Here is a 25,940-nt window from a genome sequence, read left to right on the forward strand (position 1 = left end):
GTAAAAGCCCTACTCACAGCATGTATAGGCCCCACTCACTCTCTGTACAGGCTCCACTCACGCTGTGTACAGGTCCCACGCAGAGTGTCTACAGTTCCATTCACGCTGTGTACGGGTCCCACGCAGAATGTCTACAGTTCCATTCACGCTGTCTATAGGTCCTTCGCAGAGTGTCTACAGTTCCACTCATGCTGTGTACAGGCCCCACGCCTGGTGTATGAGCCGGGCCGGGCACCATGGACCTGGATCAGAAGAGCTGCCTGAAGACAGGGTTCAGGGCGGGGGCTCTCCCTGAAACCCTGTGGAAGAGCTCTTCCCGGCAGACAGGAGGTGACGTGGGGCTGCCTCCTCAGCCATGGGCGAGTCCAGGGGTGAAGCTGGCAGATGGATTGCGTCCGCAAAGAGCCCTCGGCCCTCAGAAACGGGCTGCCCACCCACCGTCTGCGGCAGTGACATCCTCATGGAGGCTTGTAGCCATGTTCGTCTTCACTGCTATTTGCTTCTATCGGACTTGCAATCAGGCATGAGTGGTTGGCTACGGCCATCGGGTGCCGAGGACCCCCCAGCGCTGAGACTGTCCCCAGCGTTGGCCGGGTTGGATGGTAGGAGTGGCTGGCCATGGTACAGGCCGCCTTGGGCCTCAGCTCGCCTGCAGCGCCGTCCTGTGCACAGGTGCTCAGTTGTTCTGCACTCGTGGAGACGGGTTAACCCGTGTGCTGCGTACCAGGGCTGAACAGTAGACTTGTCGTGTTGTCTGGTGGGTATTCGCAGGGATGGTGGATAGACTGGTGTCATTAAAGAAAGTAAAGATCGTAGCTTGTGATCCACATTTAGAATTTACTGTCTTGTTGTGTGTTTCAATGCACCATTTCTGAGAGGACAACTTGTCGAGAAGAAATTTTCCTTAGACAGATTATTGCTAGGTGACTTGTTTTCTTTGGCGCTGGGAGTTTGAGGAAAATGTAAGAAAACCCTTAAGGAAAACTTTATAATAGTCAGGGTCTGCATCCACTTGGATTCCAGAGCCCTGGGAACTCACCGTTTGTAAATCCTCAAGGCCCTTCAGAGAAAGTGGTGCACTGTTTGTGTGTGTGACCTGAGAACATCGTGTTATGTCGCGTGATCTCCAGCTCACGTCTCATGCCTGGTACAATGGGCAGAACGTATGGGTTGTTACACTGTATTAGCTGGGAGTCATGACAAGACAGAATTTGCAGATGTTGAGTTCACCTTCACTTTTCCAGTTATTACTGGTCTGCAGTTGGCCGACTGGAGACAAAACCTGTGGAGTCATAGGCTCTGCTGAGTGGACTTGACTGATAGATGTTTGTGCGTTTGTGGCTCCGAAATTGTAACCTGTAGAAGCATCACTGCACACAGTGATGTGTGTTTAGTAATGGCCGCAGAGCGCGGTGTCACACACAGGTCTGTGATCTGCGAGATTTTTAGGACCTTAGCCTAAGTTTCAAGGATATAAACACACACAGGGGGACACCCACACAGGGACGGACACACACACACACACACACACACACACACACACACAGAAAAGAAGAAAGCTAGATTTGGAGGTGGTCTCCCAGCGTAGGTTATTTTTCAGTGAACTCCTCTTTAAATGCATGTTAAGATGCTTTTGAAGACAATGAGGAACATTGAGAATTAAAATAAAATGTAGCATTGGAGACCAGCCAGGGTGGTGCCTTCTGTAAATGGAGACGTCCTCAGCAAGTTACCCCTACCCTCGGTGAGTGTGCATGTACACACGTGTACGCTCTCACGCATGCACGCACGCACGCACGCACGCAGACCATTCTGGAGGAAATGGCTGTGTCCAATGTCAGAGATCAGAATATGCTCTTTCTGGTTTGGGGTACAGCCCCATGGTAGAGCGCGCTCACTTCTGTGTGAGACTCTGGGTTTAGGCCCCAGTGCTCGGAGGAAAGAACCCCGATGTTTCCACCTTTCCTGTGATGCACTCAAGCTGGAGTCTCCACCCATCAGGCACCAGTGCTGGCCCTCGCTGGGGCTGGGTGTGTCTCCCCTCCCTGTCCACCTGTACAGTGCCTGCACTGTGGGCCTTGCTGCCATAACCCAGGTCCAGCTGCAACGGGGTGGGAAGCAGGGCGGGGCCAGCTCAGGCTGTTCTTCTGAGGCCAGCTAAGAGAAGATGATGAAAATGTCTTCCAGAACTTGAAAGTATTCTAAATCTGCAGTCAGGGCTTCCCGGTGAATGAGGAAAAAAGGACCAAAGGTCAGAGGATCCGCTTGATTTCAATCACTGCTTCCCTGCGTTTTCTAAGACATTGTCTGTTTGGGCATGAACTTTTTTTCCTTTTTTTTCCTTTTTTTTTATTTAAAGATCATTAAAATTGAGTTATCAATTGGGAACAAAAACTAGATACATGAGACAGGGAATACGCTTGTTTTCTCTGCAAGCGACCAAGTGCCAGTGCAGCAGGAGTAAGGGGCCAGGAGAGCCACACATAGGTCTTTTGAGTGCCTTTTTAAAGCGTGGTTTAGAGCCTGCCTGCCTGGGTTTCAGAGTTCAGTGCCTAGATTTGAGGAGACTTGTTCCCGTTTAAGTCCGTGTTCTTCCTGTCAGGGGCCTGGGTGCTGTGGATCTTCTGAGATGGAGGGTTTGAACCTAGGGGTCCAGTATTTGTAGTGCAGGGCTGTGCATGCTGCACGGGCAGAGAGGAGGGCTACATGTTCCTGTCCGAGTCTTCCTGTATGGAGGGCCAGCTCTGCTTGCTTAGCTCACACCCCACTCTCCCTCCCAGCCCTGCCACCCCTTAACCAGGCATCGGCCCAGGACACGCAAACCTCCCAGAGCCCGCAGGCTGCAACGAGGGAGAGGCCATGATGTTATTTAGCTTTATAAAACCCCAGACCCTATGGTTTAACTTACAGGTATTTAGCTAGCAAATCTTGGCAAATGAACAAATATGGGCTGGAAAATAGTTTCCACACCAGTTCTCAATGTATCTTTATCAAAGGGATGCGAGACAGAAGAGAAAAAAGACACAGGCAGGCCCAAGGCATGGAAGTAATTTTAACCAAGTTCTGTTGGTAACTCCTGTAGGGCTAGCCTTGTCCTGCAAAGCCCTTCTTCCTGTGTTCAGATTCTGAGCACCTCCTCCAGGTCTGTCTTCCCTCCTTCCTCTTCCCTCCCCTTCTCTCCCCTGCTTTCCAACTCTCTCCCCTCCCCTTCCTCCGTTTGTCCTTCCCTCCCTCCAAGCAAGTCCAGGGTTTTCATTTTGTTAGGAACTACTTTGGAGCCAGGGTGGTAAGTCCTACCTGAGGCCTTGCTCCAGTCAGTTATCAGATTATTGGGACATTTATTAGTCAGTTGCTGCCTGGTTACGTGGAGTAAATTCCAACATGGTGTCTGCTTCAGGACGGCAGTGCCTCTCCCGCAGTCCAGGACTTCTTTCTTTTCTTTCTTTTTTGGGGGGGGAGGAGGGGAGGAGATCAGATAAAAATTCAAGTGTGTTATTGAATTTCAAATTGTCGTTCTGGAAATGTAAGATGCCCTAAGACCTCGCAGTCATGGACTGAAGGACAACAGAACTTCCAGAAGAAATTGGCACAGTTTGGTGACCTTTCCGGATTGTGGATTGGCAGACCACACATGGTGCCCTGTGCAGGCCTTGCGCTGGGCGCCGGTGCCACCTGGTGGCCGCTCCCACACACTGCGGTGGCCGAGGGGCGGGCAGCTGCCCCAGTCAAGGCTGCCTGTTTCAGAACACTGAACACTTTGTGTTATGAAATGGCCTTTGTTTGCGAGTCCAACATGTGCTGGACTTTAAATCCAAAGACTCTACTAATACATAATGGTGATTTTTTTTTTAAAAAGGACTCATTATGGTTTTGGTGGGATATGCAGAATATGGATTTTGTGTTTGGGTGTGCACACGCGCTGCCGTGGTCCATTGTCCGTGAGGGAGGACGCACAGCGTAGCTGCCCTTCTGAAGAGCGAGTGACTACAGGCCCCTTCCACAGAACACAGCAAGGGGAGACAGCTTTGCTGCTGTGGGCTCTGTTGTTGTTTTTGTGCTGTTCCTGAAGCCTGAAATGGGGACCGGGGCTCCGTCCCTGAGTTTCCTTCTCAAGGCTGATTCTCTACCATGTGAACCACAGATCCATTCGTGTCATTGTGCTCTTTAAGTAGAAGTGGGGTCATGGGCTACCTGGGTGGGCTTTGAACCATGGTCCTCGGGTCTCAGTCCTTGAGCTGCTAGCGTTGCAGATGTGACCCCTGACTCTGGCTCTGGCTGCTCTTTTCACGGTGCCCTTCCTGTGGATATGCCGCCATCTAAACATGGCACAATACCTTCTTTTCAAGTTACTGCTGCTTCTAAGATTCCATCTCAGAGGGCTTCATGGGTGCTAGCCATGTAGCAGGGGTTTCTAAATACTTGCTGGTTTCTAAATGTATGACTGTAATGTTTTAAAGACTTCTTCTTGGCATCGGGTGTGTTCGTGTTTTCTCAAATGGATGATGTTGCCTTGCCATTAGGAGGAGGGCGGGGTGGGGGGGCAGGCGCCATGACGACGCCTAGGTGAGACCTCACCACGAAACAATCGTGTTCTGTTCACACCGGAGTGGCTTTGATTGGAAGCAAAATAAACCAAACTTCAGTGCCTTCTTCATATTGAATCATGGAAGCCATCAGCTCCTTGCTGGTTTTTTGGGGTATTTGATTAACCTTTATATAGTTTATATTCTTCTCGTGCATTGATACCCCTTTTCATGTTTTTGTCTCCCTTTACCTCCCCTAACCCCCTCCCAAACATCTTGTTTTTCCCCTTCCCTTCCCTATTTCAAATAAACAAATGAACATACATACATATATATATATATATATATATACACACACACACACACACACACACACACAAACACACAATGTATTGTTCATTTTGTATTCATTAACAAGGAAAGGTCTTGAGAGTTTTTTTTCCCCTTGCTCTTTTTTTTTTTTTGCCAGTCCTGGGCTTGGGCTCAGAGCCTGAGCACTGTCCTTGGACTTTCTCAAGGCTAGAGCTCTACCACTTGAGCCTCAGCACCACTTCCGGCTTTTTGCTGTTCATGTGGTACCGAGGAATCGAACCGGGTCTTTGTGCATGCTAGGCAAGCACTCTACCACTAGGCCAAACTCCCAGCCCAATCCTCTTGCTCTTATAAGTTAAATTTTGTTGTCAAATTTATCCAGTCAGAAGCCCTGCATTTGGCTTATTCTTTGAACAACAAAATGGCATTTCCAAAGTGCAAAGGTACTTACGTATTTTTCTGTTGAGATGTGAATGCATTGTACTTTGTGTGCTATTTATGCTTGTTATTTCACAAGTCATTTATGGTGGATTAACCTTTTACAATGAAAAGTCAGATAGCAAGAGTCAGCTGAGAACTGGAGTGCTTCAGTCTCGGCATTAGGAGGTGGGCACTGGTTGTGTTCTGGGTAGTTTTCATTCAGTGTGGGCCTTGGGGGCAGGATGGCTTTTCCTGAGTGGCAGGGGCCCCAGCTCATTGTGGTCCATCTCAGCGGGATGCCACGTGGCTTCTCCCCTAGCCTCTGCTGCCTGGCCCCTGGAACCGGAAGTGCTTTTGGAATTTTCCTTTGCTTCGCCAGGCGGGGGAGAACTCCTGGAAGCAGCCAGGCCAGTGGCTCCGAGCATTTCCCCGGCTCTCCTGGCACGCAGGTCCAGGCATTGCAGTCCTCACTGGCCATCTGCTTTTGTCCTCAAGGGGCTGCAGCCCAGTGGCCTCCACCCCAGCTCTTCCACGGAGACAGCTGCAGGCCTCGGCTTCATGGTGGGGAAGCTTTCAGACATGCCTTCCCTCGCCTGTTCTCCCTTCCCTGTAGTTCCCTGCGCCCCTCCCCGCCCCGCCCTGGTATTTTTGTGGCTGTGTAGTGTCTTTTTAAAGACAGAGCAATCATGGTTAAAAGGTTCGTCTGAGAAACTTGTTTCAAGTGCTGCTCTTGCTCTCAGATCATCTTTTCTGTGATCACTGATTGGTGTGTCAGCGTGTGAAGACTCTTGAACCCATCCGTCACAAGGCTGTGTCAGGGTGCTGGGGCGGGGGGGAGGGGAGCCGCAGGCAGGTGGGGATCCGGACTCCTCTGTAGTTTGGGTAAAGGTCATTTCAATGTCAAATCTTTACACCCTCCCTCCCCTGCCTGTCTGTGGAGTCAGATGTGTCCATCTTTTCTCTTTTGGTCAAGGGGGAGCCTCCAGGAAGCGGAAGAGAAGGGAAATGAGCCCACTTGGTAATTAGAGCTGCAGGGGACAGGAGCAGCAGTCACTTGAAGGGCCGATTTGCTCAGGAACCCCGAGTGCTGGCTGCTGTGTAAGTCACCACTGCAGATGCCAGTGCTGGGTTTTCCTCCAGGCAGAGGCAGGCCGGATCTGCCTCTCCCCAAGGCCCCTGCGAGCCTCAGGACGGGTAGCTCGGGTTCATGGTGGCCTGGACATGCTCAACCCCTGGAAGACTGGAGGTGTTTTAGCTATTTTGTGTCCCCGTGCTTGTATCCTGCTCTGGAGGCCCGCAGCCCCTGGCTGTACCCTTCCCCCTGGCCTGGCCCTGGCTGGCCTTGAACTATGATACCCACAGTTGACCTCTCAATTAGCAGGGTTGCAGGTGTGCCGCCTGGCACCCAGACACTGTTGTCAGGGACCCCTGCGTACACACTGCTCTGGTGGACCTGGCATTGCGGTGTGGTTCCTTCTGTAGCTGATCAGACATGGGCCCGTGTTGGGCCTGGAAGTGAGCTGTTCATGGTCAGGGCTGTGTCCGAGCCAGGCCTGAGTCCTGGGGCCGTGTGTCAGACGAAGCAGCAGTACCAGGCAGGAGGCCTGAAGGGTGGCTGCTAATTTAGACCTGAGTGCTGACCGCTGGGCGGGGCTGGGACTTGGGTCCCAGGGGGATTTATCCTAGGGACACTCCTCACCAGCTTTTTTCTGCAGCTGTGCCACGAGCATCTGAAATGACTCCTGTCATTTCTGGGTGTGGGGCCTGGTGTCAGCTCCCTTCCCGCTCCTTGCTTGCCCTGCTCTCCTATCTCTGCTCTTCATTTCCTTTCAGAGGCCTTGACGGCCTTGAACTCCATGGGCTCCCGCTGGGTTTGTCTAACCGGGACACTGGGGCCCCCTGTGCTGTCGCCAAGCCGAGCCTCTCTTTCATACTGGGGTGGAGAGGAGAGAGTGGCTGAGTCTCCCTTTGTGTTCTAGAACCCAGCCCTTTGCCAGGGACTTGAGGCTCCACTAGGGACCCAACATTTTCACCAAATGCAGAACGAGGTTCTCCAGGCTCGGAGGTTGGGCTGGGCGGGTGGCTGTACACTGTACCCCAGAGACACCCCAAGTTGTTATTTTTAAAGGCAGGACCCAAGCAACATCAAAGCATCTTACTTTAAAAAAGAGAAGTGTGGGGCCGAGAGTTTGGCCTAGTGGTTAAAGTGCTTGCCTAGCATGCCTGAAGACCTGGGTTCGATTCCTCGGTACCACATACATAGAAAAAAGCCAGAAGTGGTGCTGAGGCTCAAGTGGTAGAGCTCTAGCCTTGAGAAAGTCCAAGGACAGTGCTCAGGCCCTGAGCTCAAGCCCAGGACTGCAAAAAAAAAAAAAAAAAAAGAAGTGTGGTTTCACTTTGTGTCACTTAAAATACCTGTGAAAGTCCTCGGCATCACAAAGAACTGGAGAGAACCCGGCACACTGTGACTCAGGCCTGTAATCCTAGCTACTCAGGAGGCTGAGGGTCGCCGCTCAAAGCCAGCCGGACATGGAATTCTGTGAGACTCTTGTCTCCAATTAATCACTAGAAAACAGAAGTGGGTTTGTGGCTCTAGGGGTAGGACGGTAGACTTGAGCTGAAGAGCTCAGGGACAGTGCCCAGACCTTGAGTTCAAGCCCCATGACTGACCCCCCCCCCCAAAAAAAAAAAAACAACAACTGACGAGAAGATGCATGAGACGTGGAGGCTGTGGCTGCTTGTGGCAGTCAGCACTGTCCCGGTTCTGCCATCCACAGCGCGGGGAGTCTCAGGGCCGGGGGAGGGGGAGGGGATCCCAGGCCACCCTCTGGAAGCTTCCTCCAGAGGCCTTGGAGAAGAAGGTCCCCGCCAGAGTTCACACTTTCAGATTGCATCTCTACCAAAACAGTGGCTTTCCACAAACCTGGTACCGTGTTGTGAGGTGATTTATAGCATAGAAAGCCAGAATAGCAGAGCGCACAGAATTGACCTAATCCGCCTTTTCTGCATGTCCACTGTAGGGCTGGGCTCCATCTGTGTGGAGCTGTGCTGACAGCCTCGGTGGCTCACCGCTGTGTGAGCCCAGTGCGTGACGTGTTTGTGGTGCTCCTCACACGGTGCCTCCGTGTGGTCTGCTGTCCACACACAGGAACGGAGGCCCCACCGCCCGTGTCAGGCCAGGCAGGTGTCTGGGGGAAGCAGTCACTGGCTTCATCCTGCTTTAACCTCCTTCTCCAGGCTTTCCTTCCCATCACACCCAGAGCCGATTGTGTGGGCACCTGGCCCTGGTGGGCTGGGACCTGCTCCCTGAGCTGGGATCTGCTCCCTGGCCCTGGTGGGCTGGGACCTGCTCCCTGGCCTGGTGGCCTCGGATCAGGTGGTTTCTGTTCTGGGTGTTGGTGCCGCCAGTGTTGGGGTTGAGTGATGGGGCTGGCACAGGTCCTCAGAGCCCTGGCAGGGTTGCCCCTCACCCTCTTGGGGAGGAGACAATGCAGATAATGACAGAGTAGCTTGCGTGGTTGAGTAACAGGCGTGGACATTGCACGATCAGAAGCTCCCGTGCGTTTGGCTGCCTGTGTGGTGAAGCGTGAACTTCCAGTGCTGGGAAACATCCATCCAGCGTGTTTTTGTCAATTGTGGGGCTTCAGCTCGGGGCCTGGGAGCTGTCCCTGGGGGTTTCAGCTCAAAGCTGGTGCTTTATCACTTGGAGCCACAGTGCCATTTCCAGTTTCCTGGTTGTTAATTGGAGATTAGAGTCTAACAGGCTTTCCTGCCCGGGCTGGTTTCGAACTGCAATCTTCAGATCTCCACAGCCTGACAGGAGTGAGCCCCTGGCACCCAGCTCCACTGCCTCTTAGAAGATAATTGCGGTTGAGTTGAACAAGTCAGACCCATGTCCTAGCCCTGTGTGCAGTCCCAGTGTCTGTGTCTAGGGTCCCTCAGAAGGTGACTCTGGGATCTCTAAGAACATTGGTGTCCCTGGTTCTCATCAGAACGAGACGAGGAGTGGATCTTTGACCTTAATCCCTTGAGTGCCATTTCCAGCCCAGAGTCTGATCCTGGGCATTGCTGAGGGCCTGGCAGTGTGGCCTTCTTGCTCCTCACTGCCTGGGAGCCTTGCCTTCAGGGGTTCCGTGTCACCTCAGAGTTCTGCCCTCGGCAGAAGTGAGCCTGGCCTCAGCCCTCTAGGGAGGACTGCTGAGTGTGGCCTGCTGTGGTTCTGACTGGACCTGCCAGCCCTTCCAGGGGAGAGCATGTCCTCTGCGCTGACCACCTCCCACAGGGCCCCACCCCATCCTCCTGGCCCTGCCAGAGGGGAGGGAGGGGATCTACTGCTCTTTCTTCTGGGCTTCCTCCAATGGCAGGGCCAGGGCCTGTCTGGGTCACTGAGCCCTCAGCCCTCCCCAGGCCCCAGGGGTGAGGTGGGTGGTACATGCCTGCCAGCGAGGCCCTGCAAGCTGCTGGGTAGCTCGGGGTTGTCTGCTTTGCCTCTATCCTTTAATCTTGGTGCAAGGTGCTGGAAGCCCTAGGTGCTAGAGCCCTGGGACAGTGGTCTGCGGTGTGGAGGTTCTAGAGCAGTGCTCTGCTGTGTGGAGGTTCTAGGGCAGTGCTCTGCAGTGCAGAGGTTCTAGAGCGGTGTTGTGTGGTGCGGAGGTTCTAGAGCAGTGTTGTGTGGTGTGGAGGTTCTAGAACAGTGTTGTGTGGTGTGGAGGTTCTAGGGCGGTGCTCTGCAGTGCGGAGGTTCTAGAGCAGTGCTCTGCGGTGCAGAGATTCTAGAGCAGTGCTCTGTGGTGCGGAGATTCTAGAGCAGCGTTGTGTGGTAGGGAGGTTCTAGAGCAGTGTTGTGCGGTGGGGAGGTTCTAGAGCAGCGCTGCGTGGTGCGGAGGTTCTAGAGCAGTGCTGCGTGGTGCGGAGGTTCTAGAGCAGTGCTGCGCGGTGCGGAGGTTCTAGAGCAGTGCTGCGTGGTGCGGAGGTTCTAGAGCAGTGCTGCGCGGTGGGGAGGTTCTAGAGCAGTGCTGCGCGGTGGGGAGGTTCTAGAGCAGTGCTGCGCGGTGGGGAGGTTCTAGAACAGTGCTGCGTGGTGTGGAGGTTCTAGAACAGTGCTGCGTGGTGTGGAGGTTCTAGAACAGTGTTGTGTGGTGGGGAGGTTCTAGGGCAGTGCTCTGCGGTGCGAAGGTTCTAGAGCAGTGCTCTGTGGTGTGGAGGTTCTACAGCAGTGCTCTGTAACCCCTGAAGGTTTAGACCCCTGGGCAGTGCGTGCAGTGTGGTGCTGGCACACCTCCAGTCCCTGTCAGGGCCACAGGGCTCCTGCAGGCTGCAGGATGATGGAGGAGGAGGAGGAGGAGGAGGAGCCTGTGGGGGTCCAGTGTCTGGAGAAAGTAGGCGTCTCCATTGTGGATCGTGAGGTGGGTGTTCTGTCCGTGCAGACCTGGCTTTCTGGGAGGCCAGCCTGTGCCCACAGGCCGTGCGTCTCCTCTGCTGTGGGGAATCTGGGCTCCTGGTCTGAGAGCCCCCTGCCCCCCTCCGCGTGGGGGCACACGCACGCGCTGTGCACACGGGACTCAGCAGGACTTGGTGCACCGGTTTTGGATTTACAAAACCGATCTTGGTGCTGAGGGTTTTCGTGGTGAAGTCGCTGTGTGAAGTGGAGGCCGCTCCCCCGGGGGGCCGTCCTGGCCTGCATGCTCAGGCCCTGGGAGCCCCGCTGGCGTTCACTCTGCAGTGCGCGGGGATCTTGATGCCATGGCCCTGCCTCACCTTCTCAGCCAGGTGCCACCTTCTGCTCACCAGAAGCCACGCTGTGGTTGAGGGAACTAGATTCGCCTGTGGTTTATTTTTTGCTCATCCGTCTTTTAAGTCCTCTTAATGGGTTGAAAAGACCAGCCTTGCCCAGTGTCGCATCGCCTTCCTCTGTGAGAAGGGAGATGAAGCCCCGTCCAGGAAGCCCCTTCCGTGCTGCCTCCAAGCCTCAGCCCCGTGTGGCGTGGTGGAGGCGGGGGCGGGCGTGCCTCGGGCGTGCCTGGCTGCTCCCTGCCTGGGTCTTGCTGTGTTCTGAGGAGAGATGGTAACTTCCCCTTGTACATTTTGCATCCTCCAGGGAGACCGTCACGGCGCTGCTGCTTTTCAGAAGAGGTAGCATCGGCCGTGCTCTCCAGCGGGGATGAGAGTCACAGACTCGGAAATAACGTGCTGGAGAGAGGCGGCAGGGAGCCCAAGGCAGGGACGGCAGCTTCCTCCACGCCTGCGCTCGAGAGCAGCAGCAGAGCCGCGTCCAGGCGTCCTGACCAGCACAGACTCGCTCTTGACCTCAAGGTGCCAGCCTTTCTTCCCCTGCAGGAAGCGCCGGGCGCCAGCCGCGGGGCAGACTTCCCTCCCAGCGCCCACGGACCCGGCCCGCAGCCCTCCGCGGAGAGCCCTGCTGTGCACCTGAAGGACAAGCTGCCTGATGTGTCCTGCAAGGAGCCCCCTGGGGGAGGAAGAGGGGCGCCCACCCCAGACGGGGCCCCTCTAGACCTAAGCACCAAGTCAGGCCGAGACGACCCCTGCTCCAGGGACGCGGGGTCCTCCCTGCAGGCGGCACTGGTGGTCCACCCGTGTCCTTACTGCGCGCACAAGACCTACTACCCTGAGGTGCTGTGGATGCACAAGCGCATCTGGCACCGGGTGGGCAGTGCCGCGGTGCCGCCCTGGGTCCAGCCCAACGGCCACAGAAGCATCCGCAGCAGCCTGGTGTTTCTCGCACGCAGTGGCCGCACTGGCCCCCCGCCCGCCCTGGGCGGTAAAGAGTGCCAGCCCCTGCTCCTCGCTCGCTTCACACGCACGCAGGTGCCAGGCGGGGCTCCGGGACCCAAAGGTGGCTCCCCACCGCTGGGGGTGGCCACAAAAGCCACTGGCCTGCCCAGGAACAAGGAGAGCCACTCGGGGGGCCCCTGTGCTCTGTGGGCATCTGGGCCTGATGGGTCTCGACAGACCCGACTTAACCACGGCCAGGAGATGCCCAGCGCCGCCGGGCAGGGGGCCCTGGCCAAACCCAAACTTGAGGCCAGCTCGAAGCCAGTACCACCCACCAGCAGTGGAGGCCTCGGCAGAAGTGCCACCCCCACGCCATCCGTCATAACCCGTGTCGGGGCCCAGCCCTCGGCCAACAGCAAGCCCACAGAGAAGCTTGGGGTTCCCCCGACGGCTAGCTTAGGTCCCCCAAATAAGCACACCGGCCCGGACTCGCTGAAAGCCAGATTCAGTCCTCAGCCTCAGGGTGAGCTTCCGGTGAAAGGCGAAGGGGGGCCTCCTCTCCTGCCCCGCGAGCCCCCCTCCCACGAGCTGAGGACGCCGGCCCCCTGCCCCACAGGGTCCAGAGGGGACAGCATGGCGCAGGCCCCGCCCAGCGTGCCAGGGACCCCCTCCGTCGTACACTCCGTCAAGCAGGAGCCCGGGGCCGAGGGCCAGGAGAAGCGCCTGGACATCCTCAGCATCTTTAAGACGTACATTCCAAAGGACTTCGCCACGCTCTACCAGGGCTGGGGGGCCCGCAGCCCTGGGCCCGAACACAGAGGTAAGATGTGGGCTCCTGTGTGCCAGCAAGCTCAGGTGCCCCTGCCGTCCTGGGCTCGGGGCAGTTCCGGGCAGCCTTTGTCCTGGCCTGCCCGTGCCAGGGATCAGAGCGTCTGCCCTGGCCCTGGAGTTGAGCTCTGAGTGACCTCAGAAAACATTTTAGGCAAAGCCTTGATAGGTGGTCATTGTGCTTACTTCTCTAAAGAAGAGATTGTTACATTTTATTTTTATCCGGAAGCAGTGGAGAGCTTGCTACACAGTATCCAGCATCAGGAAGTAAAGATAGGCCCAAGTATCTGTGTTGCCCCTTTGGGGGCTTGGGGTATGCCAGCATTCCCAGACAAGCAACCCTTCCAGTGACTTTTCCACTGCTGGAAAAGCATGGCTTGGGGCCAGCCCTGCTGGCCAAGGTCTCCTCTGAAATGCTTGGGGTAGGAGCGCTTGTGACCCTAGAAGGTTTTCATATGGCACTGAGGTTGAGACCAAAGTCTAACGACAGCATTTGCGTAGATTTTGCATATACCTTAGAAACAAATTCTGGCTGAGTTCTGTGCGGCCATTTGAAGTAAAGGTGTGAATAGAGTCTGCATTATGGCCCCATCAGAGTCCAGTGTGAGATTGCCATGAGGTGTTATTCGAGTGCCCAGACTTTTTTTAAATAATTTTTTTATTAAAGAATGTATTAACATTGATTTTTACATCATATTTCAAATGTGCCCAGACTTTTTAAGTTTTGGCGCATGTGAGGTTCTGGATTTCCAGGTCAGGGGGTCCAACACAGACGAGGCCTTCCTGTTTTGCTCCTGCCTGTGGGTTTCTTGTCTTGGATGTGACACTTGTTGTCAAACGGAACTTGCAGGTCATTCTCATTTAATATCCAGAACTCTAGGAAGTTGAGGTCCTGTCAAAAATCCAAAGAGCACCCCAGAGGCTGAGGGAGGAGCATCACAAGCTGGAGGCCATGTGGGCTGTGTTAAGAAACCCTGCCTCACAAAACCAAGGACCAGACAAGATCCAGAGGCCTCTGTTCTTGGCTTTCGCTTAGAACCGTTCCACAGGTTCTTGAATGGGGACCTTTCCAAATGTGCTCTGCGTCTGGAGATGGTGAGAAGATGGCAGTATGGTTAGGGTACATGGTGTGGGGCTGGGGGCTGGTGAGCACGGCGGCCCCCGTCTGTGACACAGTGACGTCAGGGTCTGTGGTGCTGTGCCTGGCGGCACATGGGCTCAGCTGTGGAGGCCTCGTGTGTGTGTGTGGGGGGGGGCGGGTCATGGCACCTGTGGGTAACAGGCTTGTTGCAGTGATGGTGGTGTGGATGGAGCAGGGAGCTGGCCTGTCCCTCACGGACCTGGCCTGCCGTGGGCAAGCCTGTGTTCTCCATTCCTGTAGCCTGCTGTGGTCATCCCTTGAGGAGGAGCCTGTTGCTGCGTCCAGGCGGCTGGTTCAGGGATGGTGGTTGTGCAGGCTGTGCTCTGCTCCTCTAGCAGGTGGACGGTGAGGGGTGGGGTGCTGCTAACTGGCTTCCTTGGGTTGTGAGCTGTCCTCTGGCCAAGGCCTGGTGTGAGTCATCTGGGGTGGCCATCTGTTGGCAGTGGTGGGTACAGTCATCTGAGGTGGTAATCTGTGGACAATGTGGGGTACAGTCATCTGGAGTGGTGATCTGTGGACAGTGTGGGTACAGTCATCTGGGGTGGTGATCTGTGGACAGTGTGGGGTACAGGCATCTGAGGTGGTGATCTGTGGACAGTGTTGGGTACAGTCATCTGGGTGGTGATCTGTGGACAGTGTGGGGTACAGGCATCTGAGGTGGTGATCTGTGGACAGTGTTGGGTACAGTCATCTGGGGTGGTGATCTGTGGACAGTGATGGGTACAGTCATCTGGAGTGGTGATCTGTGGACAGTGTGGGTACAGTCATCTGGGGTGGTGATCTGTGGACAGTGTGGGGTACAGGCATCTAGGTGGTGATCTGTGGACAGTGTTGAGTACAGTCATCTGAGGTGGTGATCTGTGGACAGTGGTGGGTACAGTCATCTGGGTGGTGATCTGTGGACAGTGTGGGGTACAGTCATCTGGGGTGGTGATCTGTGGGCAGTGGTGGGTACAGCCATCTGAGGTGGTGATCTGTGAGCAGTGTGGGGTACAGTCATCTGAGGTGGTGATCTGTGGACAGTGTGGGGTACAGTCATCTAGGGTGGTGATCTGTGGACAGTGGTGGGTACAGTCATCTGGGGTGGTGATATGTTGACAGTATTGGGTACAGTCATCTGAGGTGGTGATCTGTGGGCAGTGTGGGGTACAGTCATCTGAGGTGGTGATCTGTGGACAGTGTTGGGTACAGTCATCTGGGTGGTGATCTGTGGACAGTGTGGGGTACAGTCATCTGAGGTGGTTTGTGGTCAGTGTGGGTACAGTCATCTGGGGTGGTGATCTGTGGACAGTGTGGGGTATAGTCATCTGGGTGGTGATCTGTGGACAGTGTGGGGTACAGTCATCTGAGGTGGTGATCTGTGGACAGTGTGGGGTACAGTCATCTGAGGTGGTCTGTGGACAGTGTGGGTATAGTCATCTGAGGTGGTGATCTGTGGGCAGTGGTGGGTACAGTCATCTGGGTGGTGATCTGTGGGCAGTGGTGGGTACAGTCATCTGGGTGGTGATCTGTGGACAGTGTGGGGTACAGTCATCTGAGGTGGTGATCTGTGGACAGTGTGGGGTACAGTCATCTGGGTGGTGATCTGTGGACAGTGTGGGGTACAGTCATCTGAGGTGGTGATCTGTGGATAGTGTGGGGTACAGTCATCTGAGGTGGTGATCTGTGGGCAGTGGTGGGTACAGTCATCTGGGTGGTGATCTGTGGGCAGTGGTGGGTACAGTGATCTGGGTGGTGATCTGTGGGCAGTGTGGGGTACAGTCATCTGAGGTGGTCTGTGGACAGTGTGGGTACAGTCATCTGGGTGGTGATCTGTGGACAGTGTGGGGTATAGTCATCTGGGGTGGTGATATGTTGACAGTATTGGGTACAGTCATCTGAGGTGGTGATCTGTGGACAGTGTGGGTACAGTCATCTGGGGTGGTGATTTGTGGACAGTGTTGGGTACAGTCATCTGGGTGGTGATCTGTGGGCAGTGGTGGGTACAGTCATCTGGGTGGTGATCTGTGGACAGTGTGGGGTACAGTCATCTGAGGTGGTGATCTGTGGACAGTGTGGGGTACAGTCATCTGAGGTGGTCTGTGGTCAGTGTGGGTACAGTCATCTGGGGTGGTGATCTGTGGACAGTGTGGGGTATAGTCATCTGGGTGGTGATCTGTGGACAGTGTGGGGTACAGTCATCTGAGGTGGTGATCTGTGGACAGTGTGGGGTACAGTCATCTGAGGTGGTCTGTGGACAGTGTGGGTACAGTCATCTGAGGTGGTGATCTGTGGGCAGTGGTGGGTACAGTCATCTGGGTGGTGATCTGTGGGCAGTGGTGGGTACAGTCATCTGGGTGGTGATCTGTGGATAGTGTTGGGTACAGTCATCTGAGGTGGTGATCTGTGGACAGTGTTGGGTACAGTCATCTGGGTGGTGATCTGTGGACAGTGTGGGGTACAGTCATCTGAGGTGGTGATCTGTGGATAGTGTGGGGTACAGTCATCTGAGGTGGTGATCTGTGGGCAGTGGTGGGTACAGTCATCTGGGTGGTGATCTGTGGGCAGTGGTGGGTACAGTGATCTGGGTGGTGATCTGTGGGCAGTGTGGGGTACAGTCATCTGAGGTGGTCTGTGGACAGTGTGGGTACAGTCATCTGGGTGGTGATCTGTGGACAGTGTGGGGTACAGTCATCTGGGGTGGTGATATGTTGACAGTATTGGGTACAGTCATCTGAGGTGGTGATCTGTGGACAGTGTGGGTACAGTCATCTGGGGTGGTGATTTGTGGACAGTGTTGGGTACAGTCATCTGGGTGGTGATCTGTGGACAGTGTGGGGTACAGTCATCTGGGGTGGTGATATGTTGACAGTATTGGGTACAGTCATCTGAGGTGGTGATCTGTGGACAGTGTGGGTACAGTCATCTGGGGTGGTGATTTGTGGACAGTGTTGGGTACAGTCATCTGGGTGGTGATCTGTGGACAGTGTGGGTACAGGCATCTAGGTGGTGATCTGTGGACAGTGTGGGGTACAGTCATCTGAGGTGGTGATCTGTGGACAGTGGTGGGTACAGTCATCTGGGGTGGTGATCTGTGGACAGTGTGGGTACAGTCATCTGAGGTGGTGATCTGTGGACAGTGTGGGGTACAGTCATCTGGGTGGTGATCTGTGGACAGTGTGGGGTACAGTCATCTGGGGTGGTGATATGTTGACAGTATTGGGTACAGTCATCTGATGTGGTGATCTGTGGACAGTGTGGGTACAGTCCTCTGGGGTGGTGATCTGTGGACAGTGTGGGGTATAGTCATCTGGGGTGGTGATCTGTGGACAGTGTGGGGTACAGTCATCTGAGGTGGTGATCTGTGGACAGTGTGGGGTACAGTCATCTGAGGTGGTCTGTGGACAGTGTGGGTACAGTCATCTGAGGTGGTGATCTGTGGGCAGTGGTGGGTACAGTCATCTGGGTGGTGATCTGTGGGCAGTGGTGGGTACAGTCATCTGGGTGGTGATCTGTGGGCAGTGGTGGGTACAGTCATCTGGGTGGTGATCTGTGGACAGTGTGGGGTACAGTCATCTGAGGTGGTGATCTGTGGACAGTGTGGGGTACAGTCATCTGAGGTGGTGATCTGTGGGCAGTGGTGGGTACAGTCATCTGGGTGGTGATCTGTGGGCAGTGTGGGGTACAGTCGTCTGGGTGGTGATCTGTGGACAGTGTGGGTACAGTCATCTGAGGTGGTGATCTGTGAGCAGTGTGGGGTACAGTCATCTGAGGTGGTCTGTGGACAGTGTGGGTACAGTCATCTGGGTGGTGATCTGTGGACAGTGTGGGGTACAGTCATCTGGGGTGGTGATATGTTGACAGTATTGGGTACAGTCATCTGAGGTGGTGATCTGTGGACAGTGTGGGTACAGTCATCTGGGGTGGTGATTTGTGGACAGTGTTGGGTACAGTCATCTGGGTGGTGATCTGTGGACAGTGTGGGTACAGTCATCTGGGTGGTGATCTGTGGACAGTGTGGGGTACAGTCATCTGGGTGGTGATCTGTGGGCAGTGTGGGGTACAGTCATCTGGGTGGTGATCTGTGGACAGTGTGGGGTACAGTCATCTGAGGTGGTGATCTGTGGACAGTGTGGGGTACAGTCATCTGAGGTGGTGATCTGTGGACAGTGTTGGGTACAGTCATCTGAGGTGGTGATCTGTGGACAGTGTATGTACAGTCATCTGGGGTGGTGATATGTTGACAGTATTGGGTACAGTCGTCTGGGTGGTGATCTGTGGACAGTGTTGGGTACAGTCATCTGGGTGGTGATCTGTGGACAGTGTGGGTACAGTCATCTGGGTGGTGATCTGTGGACAGTGTGGGGTACAGTCATCTGGGTGGTGATCTGTGGGCAGTGTGGGGTACAGTCATCTGGGTGGTGATCTGTGGACAGTGTGGGGTACAGTCATCTGAGGTGGTCTGTGGACAGTGTGGGTACAGTCATCTGCGGTGGTGATCTGTGGACAGTGTGGGGTATAGTCATCTGGGTGGTGATCTGTGGACAGTGTGGGGTACAGTCATCTGGGGTGGTGATATGTTGACAGTATTGGGTACAGTCATCTGATGTGGTGATCTGTGGACAGTGTGGGTACAGTCATCTGGGGTGGTGATCTGTGGACAGTGTGGGGTATAGTCATCTGGGTGGTGATCTGTGGACAGTGTGGGTAAAGTCATCTGGGTGGTGATTTGTGGACAGTGTTGGGTACAGTCATCTGAGGTGGTCTGTGGGCAGTGGTGGGTACAGTCATCTGGGGTGGTGATATGTTGACAGTATTGGGTACAGTCATCTGGGTGGTGATCTGTGGACAGTGTGGGTACAGTCATCTGAGGTGGTCTGTTGACAGTGTGGGGTACAGTCATCTGGGGTGGTGATCTGTGGACAGTGTTGGGTACAGTCATCTGGGGTGGTGATCTGTGGGCAGTGTGGGTACAGTCATCTGAGGTGGTGATCTGTGGACAGTGTGGGTACAGTCATCTGAGGTGGTCTGTGGATAGTGTTGGGTACAGTCATCTGGGTGGTGATCTGTGGACATTGTGGGGTACAGTCATCTGGGTGGTGATCTGTGGATAGTGTTGGGTACAGTCATCTGAGGTGGTGATCTGTGGACAGTGTTGGGTACAGTCATCTGAGGTGGTGATCTGTGGACAGTGTTGGGTACAGTCATCTGAGGTGGTGATCTGTGGACAGTGTGGGTACAGTCATCTGGGGTGGTGATTTGTGGACAGTGTGGGGTATAGTCATGTGGGGTGGTGATCTGTGGACAGTGTGGGTACAGTCATCTGAGGTGGTGATCTGTGGGCAGTCGTTAGGAGGTGATCTACAATGGGCCATCTGTGGACAGCGGTCTTGGGAAGCCCACACAGCTCTCCAGACATGGGACATAAGAATCCATTAGCACCTATTATACGCCTCAAGTCTTGGATGCCAGTTCCTGGCATGGAGGTCAGGTCAGGCAGTGTCACATCCCAGCACCACCATGGGCACACATAGCCCATTAGTCGAGGACAGGCGTGTCTCCTGAGCATGCACAGGAGCCAGCTCCATTACAGATGAAGCACTCTGACGCAGAAGACACCGGCGTGTCCGTGGCAGGGAAATACCAATTTTCCGTAACACTTACAGTAAGAGACTGTGATAATGACTGCTGGGGCAGCTGCCCCTTTTAATTCTGACTCCACCAGGGCAGAAGGCAGTCACTGACAGCATTAATTATCGGCGTGTGTGCACAGGGGCCCTCCTCCTGCATGACTTACTCAGGCCTGTCCAGTGGAGATGGGATACGACTGGCTTTACCTGAGCGCAGGGCGTTTCATGGCCCTGACTGCTCCTTAGGCCGCAGCTATGGGATGGAGCCCTGAGCCCAGTGCTGCAGTTTCCCTCCGTGAGCCCCTTTGCTTTGTCATTAAGATTCCCACCCGCCCTAATCTTGACTTGCCATGTCTCATCACAAGAGGGCCTTAGCAAGTGACTCTGTCTCAGTCAAACCCGTAGTTTTAAAATGTAAAGCAGTTATGCTGTGGTGGTTTATGAAATAAACACAGCTTCTCACTGGAAAGGTTTCCAGGCGCAGCAGACTCTGCCTGCTGCACGGGTCGGCCTGGCCCTCGTGGTGAGAAGCGAGCGCTGTGGCTGCTGAGTCCCGTGTGCTGGTGGCGGGCGCAGTGCTTGACCGGGAGTGCTTCTCGCTGCGGATGGAGCAGGGCATTTTGTCAGGTCAGCTAGAGTGGATTGTGTGTTCTCACACAGGTGGCCCCCAAACCCAGCACAGACCTAGGGGGTGGCTTGTGGTCTCCCGATCCACACCGCTTCAGTCTTGATTTGGGTCCTTGCATCAACCTTGGTGCCTTTCTGAGCCCACACAGTGCCGTGTCCTCCTGCTCCCCATCACCTCCTGTGGCCCAGCCCTGCGTGTGCTAAGATCTTCACATAAGCTCTGAGCACACCGGCTCCAGGCCTGGTGTTGATCTGGGTTCAGTTAGCACCACGTCTTGTACTGGATGTGCCGTGGCCGGGGTGGCGACCTCTCCTTTCTCCTTACCTCTGGCTGTGTCATCAGTCCTCAGCATCCTGGGACTTCAAGGAGAGTTAATTTGCTGTCATCGCTTTTGAGCTTTGTTCTTTAAAATCCCACAGAGATCCTTTGACCAGAATAATTAAAAAGCACATCAGCAACAGAGGTGGAGTTCGTGGGTTTCTTTTTTCTTACCCTTCTCTCGGTAATTGCACTCGTAACATTGCATTTAGGATACATAATTTGAGGACTATTTTCTGGTTTATGTAGAACACACCTTGTTATTGTTACAGAACAGCCCTGTTCATTTTCATGCTTGGAGAACTTTCACGTTGACGAATTAATATTTAAATCCAGTTGTTTTCCCGCAGCCTTTAGGAGGGGTGCACTGTGAGCTTTCTTTGGGTCATACAACACTGCTCATGCAGAAATTATTTGATGCAACACTTAAAAGTCAAAAGACTTTTTACACACATGCACACTAGATGCTAAATTACCTAACTGGAACAGTACTCCGAAAAGGAGTCATTATTTATGCATGCATCACGAGATGTATGGGGCGCTGCCTGTACTCCAGGCCCGGGCGGGATAGGGTTGGCTCTGTCATCCATGTGCCCGGCCCAGGTGGGATAGGGCTGGCTCTACCATCCCATGTGCTTGGCCTGGGCGGGACAAGACCGGCTCTATCATCCCGTGTCCCTGGCCCAGGTCTGCCCAGGGTGGCTCTGTCCTCCCGTGCCTGTGGTTAGGTCCTGGCGGGTGGTTTAGACAGCAGTATGGCACCAGACACCCCAGGCCTGTGACTTGACTGGATCCATGGAAGTGAGGACAGGATAGAAAGGTGCTGGATTGAATCCAGTGAAGGTTGGCTTGGCTGGATAAAGGGCTATGGGACAGTGGGCACAGTGTGGGTGGGGGAGGGGTTTGTGGGGTCACAGGCATCCTGTGGGGAAGTCCACTGGCATTCGAGATCTGGGGCTCTAGAAGGAGGCCAAGCAGCCCCTGAGGGTGCCGAGGGCAGTTCATGGAGACATGGGGTGTCCCGTTCGGGGGCTGGAGGAGAGTGGGTGTGCTGACGAGATGGTGGGGAGGATTGGCCGCTAGAGGTGAGGACTGGGAGAGGATCTAGAAGGATCCCCCTTCTAGATGGGGGGTGGATGACGTGAGTCGGCTCGTGGGGACCCATCTCGGGAGTCCAAGCGCGAACCTCAGGCAGGCAGGAGTGCGGTGGTCTGGGGTGTGTAGGAGGGTCCTGGAGAGTCCGCCTGTTTATTGGGTAGAACTGTGGATGTGGAAGTGGTTCCAGGTCAGCATGCTGTACTCCGAGAATGCGCAGGACACAGTTGAAGTTGACACAGGGTTCCGGGGCAGATGGCTTTCGTCTCAGTTCCACCTCCAGCAGGTGACCGAGTGTGTCTGCAATAATAACAGTAATGTCCTAGCTGTGAGATGAAGTCAGAGAGCCCGGACCCAGCGCGCGCGTGCATATACACGCACACGTGCGCACGCCCCCACACACATACACACATGCGCGCACACACACATACACACACGTGCGCACGCACATACACACACGTGCGCGCGCGCGCACACACACACACACACACACGTGCGGGTAGGCCCACACAGGCCCAGGGCCGGTGCTTGTGCCAGGAGCTGACTCTCAGCCTTCCTGTCTCCCTGAGGCACCTTCAGGGACCCGGCCAGGCGTGTGGCTGGCTTGTTTAATAACGAAGGGAGGTGAGAGAGAGCAGGTGACCGGTTTTCGGTCAGCGTCCACCGTTTTCCATTCTTGGCTGGAAGTACCAGGGGTGGCCATGGCTCAGTTGCCCTGACCTCCATGTTCGGGTTGCGTTTTCTTCTAAAGGTGATTCCAAGCGTCTTGATGAGGGCTCTCCCTGTGCCATCGAGGACTCTAGCTCAGTGATTTAACTCACTGCAGGTCAGTGTCAGGGTGCCTGTCTGGACCTCAGGGCCTGAGAAATGAGGAAACACTGTGCTGGGAGTGCCCGTGCATACACGGGGCCCCACAGGTGTGTGTTCCCAGAGCTGAGGGGCCTCACCACACCAGCCTGGGGGCCTGAGGAAGCCCGCTCGCCCTGGTGCCCCTGGGGTTTGGTTGAAGGCAGTCTGTCACTACCACAGGGCGTCCTTCCTCGGCAGAGGAGGCCTGCAGGCGTGTGCTATGTGAAACGTGCACACATTTTCACATGACCACAGGACTTCGTTCGTTGGCAGGAGGAGGCCTGCAGGTGTGTGCTGTGTGAAACACGTGTATGCATTTTCACCAGCAATGTTGCAGAGAGAGGCTTTGCTTATTTATTATTATATAAAATAATTTTTGAAGCCAAGAAAGCTTCCTTCCTTTTCCCCTGCACTCCCAGGTTTAGGGCACCAAGAGTCTAGACTGACTGCTGGAATACAAGAGCTGCTGCTCTGATCTGTTTGGATTCTTTGCCTCAAATTTAAAGACTATGATTAATAGTTACTCCCTATTATTCTAAATGTTATCATAAAGTAGTTATGATAAAGCTGGAGAAATAATTCCATGAATCAAAATAACGGGAAACGAAAAAACCAAAATGGCAACCTACTTTGTCTCAGTTTTAACTATGGATACTGTTACAAAATTGAGAATTGTGTAGATGCATTTAAATATAGGTGTAATATACATACATGCTAAATATAGGTGGTATCTTTTTATATGTGTGGGTATAATCTGTAGGTAGCTACATTAAATGTAGGTGTGATCTATTTTTATATAGGCACATTAAAGATAAGTATGATCATTTAAACATAGGAATAATTCATCTTTTTTTTTTTTTTTGCCAGTCCTGGGCTTGAGCTCAGGGCCTGAGCACTGTCCTTGGACTTTCTCAAGGCTAGAGCTCTACAACTTGAGCCTCAGCACCACTTCCGGCTTTTTTCTATGTATGTGGTACCGAGGAATCGAACCTGGGTCTTCGTGCATGCTAGGCAAACATTCTACCGCTAGGCCAAACTCCCAGCCCCGGAATAATTCATCTTATAGGTAGGCACATTGACACGTATCTTAGACTATGTAAGTGTCCCCTTGCCGGTGAGGGAGGGAACAGTAGAATCCCCGAGGCTGCCTCAGTCAGTTAAAGAAACAGAGTGTTTTTTTTCCTTTTTGCCAGATGTGGGGCCAGAACTCAGGGCCCGGATGCTGTCCCTGGGCTTTTTTGCTCAAGGTTAGCATTCTTCCACTTTGAGCCAAAGCTCCACTTCAAGTTTTCCTCCCCGGGCAGGACTAGAACTGTGGTTGGGTAGCTGGGGTTACAGGTTTGAGCCCACCACTACCCCACTAGAATTTTAGTATCATTGAGTTGTTCATGTTTCTAGCTCTGGAGAGGAAAATGCAAATTTTCCAAAAACATACACTTCCCATTTTCTGACCACTGTTTTCCTAAGTGGTCCCTGTGGTTTGAGTTTTTCTGGGGCTCTTTCCTGCCTCGTTTCATTTTATTTCTGGGAAAAAAAAAAACCCAAAAACTCTGTAGGACCACCGTATCTATTGCATTGGGTAATAAAATAATGATCTCAGTGAGTCTATAATTCCCCAAGTGACTGACTCACAGAAGCAAAGATCTGTGTATCTGGGTTTATGGAAATAACTTAGCAATTCCATGAACAATTAGATTATCTTTATTCTGCAGTCTGGAAGTAAGTGTTTATAGAACTTTCTGAGTCCTGGCATTTAAAAAGGACCATCCGTTTTTGGAGAGGGAGCCCTCCGTCTCTGCTGCCCTTGTGACCAGCCCTGCCACCTGCACGCCTCTTGTTTCCTGGTCCCAGGGGAGAGGCCACCAGTGGTCCAGGCTGAGCCTAGAAGGACCTGACACACCTGGCCACACGTGGCATGGCAGGCATGGAGGTGACACCATGTTCCCATACCTGTACTTGTGCCATGTACAGGACACCTGGACTTAACCACATGATGCCAGGTGAATGGTGACAGGTGAATGCACATCTGTGTTCATATGCACAGTGCCTGTATTTATAAATGGTGCCCGCGTTTGTGTACATGTCCTGACACGTGCAAAGTCAAACCAAAGCCTGCTGTCCTCTCAGTGATTGTGGAGACATTTTTCCCCGTGTGCTTGTGGAGAGCGAGTTCCAAGAGCCGTGCTAGTTCTGCTCCCTCTGCAGCACTGGGAGACTTGTTCCCATGTGTGTCCCCGTGCACAGCCCGCCTATGTCCTCGTGCAGAGTGCGTGGCAGGAGGCTTACACGTGCATAAGCACTTTCTCCCACGTCACATCAGGGCTCTGCCCCCACCCCTCCACTGCCTCCACCCCGCCCCAGCACATTGCCCCCTCCTCTCCTGCCGGATGCATGGGGGAAGGGTGGTGTGGAAACAGGGCCAGCCTTAAGCAGTGATCTGAAATTAGGAACTCAAGTTGCCCTCCGAAGCTCCCAAAGGCATAGCTGGAGGCCGGAATATTCTGTGAGAGCTGGCACTTAAGGATCAGAACTAGAGCTCAAGGTTAACGCCGTCAACCAAGATTCATCTTGCCATGGTGGCTTTGAGCTCAGATGGTAGATCCGTGATTCATACAGTAACACGGCCGCCTGTCACCCAGTGCGGGCCCCGTTTTATCATTGTACTCTGTTGACTGTTTCCCTCCTTGGCGATGATGGATGGAGTGGGGGGAGGCCTCCAGAGCCCAACAGGCCTGAGTGAACAGCGCTGTCGGTGGGGCCCGGTTCAGCCTTGTTTGGAGCTGTGGGGTCTCCTGTGCGTCTGCCTGCTGCCCTCCGCATCCTGCCATCTTTGAGCTTTCTCTATAGCCGGTACAGAAGGGAGAACTATCCCGCTGAGCCCTTGAGGACGGGGTGGGTGGACTGAACTTGTCTCACGCTGCTGCAGGCACCAGGCCCTGTGGGCTCCTGGGTGCTGAGGACACAGTTCACGGGAAGACGCTGGAAGCACGTGGCAGCACTGACCTTCTCTTGTCTCCTTTTTCTCGCAGGGGACAGGCCATGCCAGCCCAGGGACTGCGGTGACAGAGCGCCTCAGAAAGGGGACCTGGAGGTGTGCCTGCCTCACCCTGGTGCCCGCGACAGCGTGAACAGTGACCGAGCCGGGGTCCCTGCAGCCTCCTTGCCCTGAACATCATTGCCTCAAGGAGGAAGAGTCCACCTCCCGCCCCGATGCCCCAGCCCAGAGCCTCCCACCTCGCCTCGCCAGCTGTGCTGAACAGCAGAGAGCCCGTGGAACTCCCCCACCCGTGTGCATGTACGTGCCGGCCCACCGCAGCTGTGGCCCCTAACACTAGTGGTGCTGGCCGACAGAGCGGGAGCTTGAGGCGTCTGTATTCTTCACGACAAGTTGGAGACACTGGAATAGAGAGACTCGTGCGCTTTGGACAGCATGGAGGAGCTGAGCACTGTTGCTGGAGCCAGGGCTCAGGGACAGAGGACAGAGG

The 25,940-nt window shown here is 54.3% G+C and overlaps 1 protein-coding gene across 2 annotated transcripts in view; it reads left to right on the forward strand.

Moving 5' to 3' along the window:
• Window positions 1–25,715, forward strand: part of Znf516 (zinc finger protein 516) — a 70,284-nt gene extending 44,569 nt beyond the window's left edge. Inside the window, exons 3-5 of one of the 2 annotated variants that reach the window (XM_090352954.1) lie at window positions 11,353–12,510; window positions 12,604–12,807; window positions 25,485–25,715. In XM_090352954.1, the coding sequence (XP_090209080.1) occupies window positions 11,353–12,510; window positions 12,604–12,807; window positions 25,485–25,624 (1,502 nt within the window). In that variant the 3' untranslated portion in view covers window positions 25,625–25,715. Of the gene's footprint in view, window positions 1–11,352; window positions 12,808–25,484 lie in introns of both variants that reach the window. The other variant, XM_090352953.1, reaches the window with a different exon arrangement.
• Window positions 25,716–25,940: the final 225 nt, after the last annotated feature.

The sequence above is a fragment of the Megascapheus bottae genome, chromosome 19 (genome assembly GCF_031878675.1).
Source record: "Megascapheus bottae isolate mThoBot1 chromosome 19, mThoBot2.hap1, whole genome shotgun sequence".
Lineage (NCBI taxonomy): Eukaryota > Metazoa > Chordata > Mammalia > Rodentia > Geomyidae > Megascapheus > Megascapheus bottae.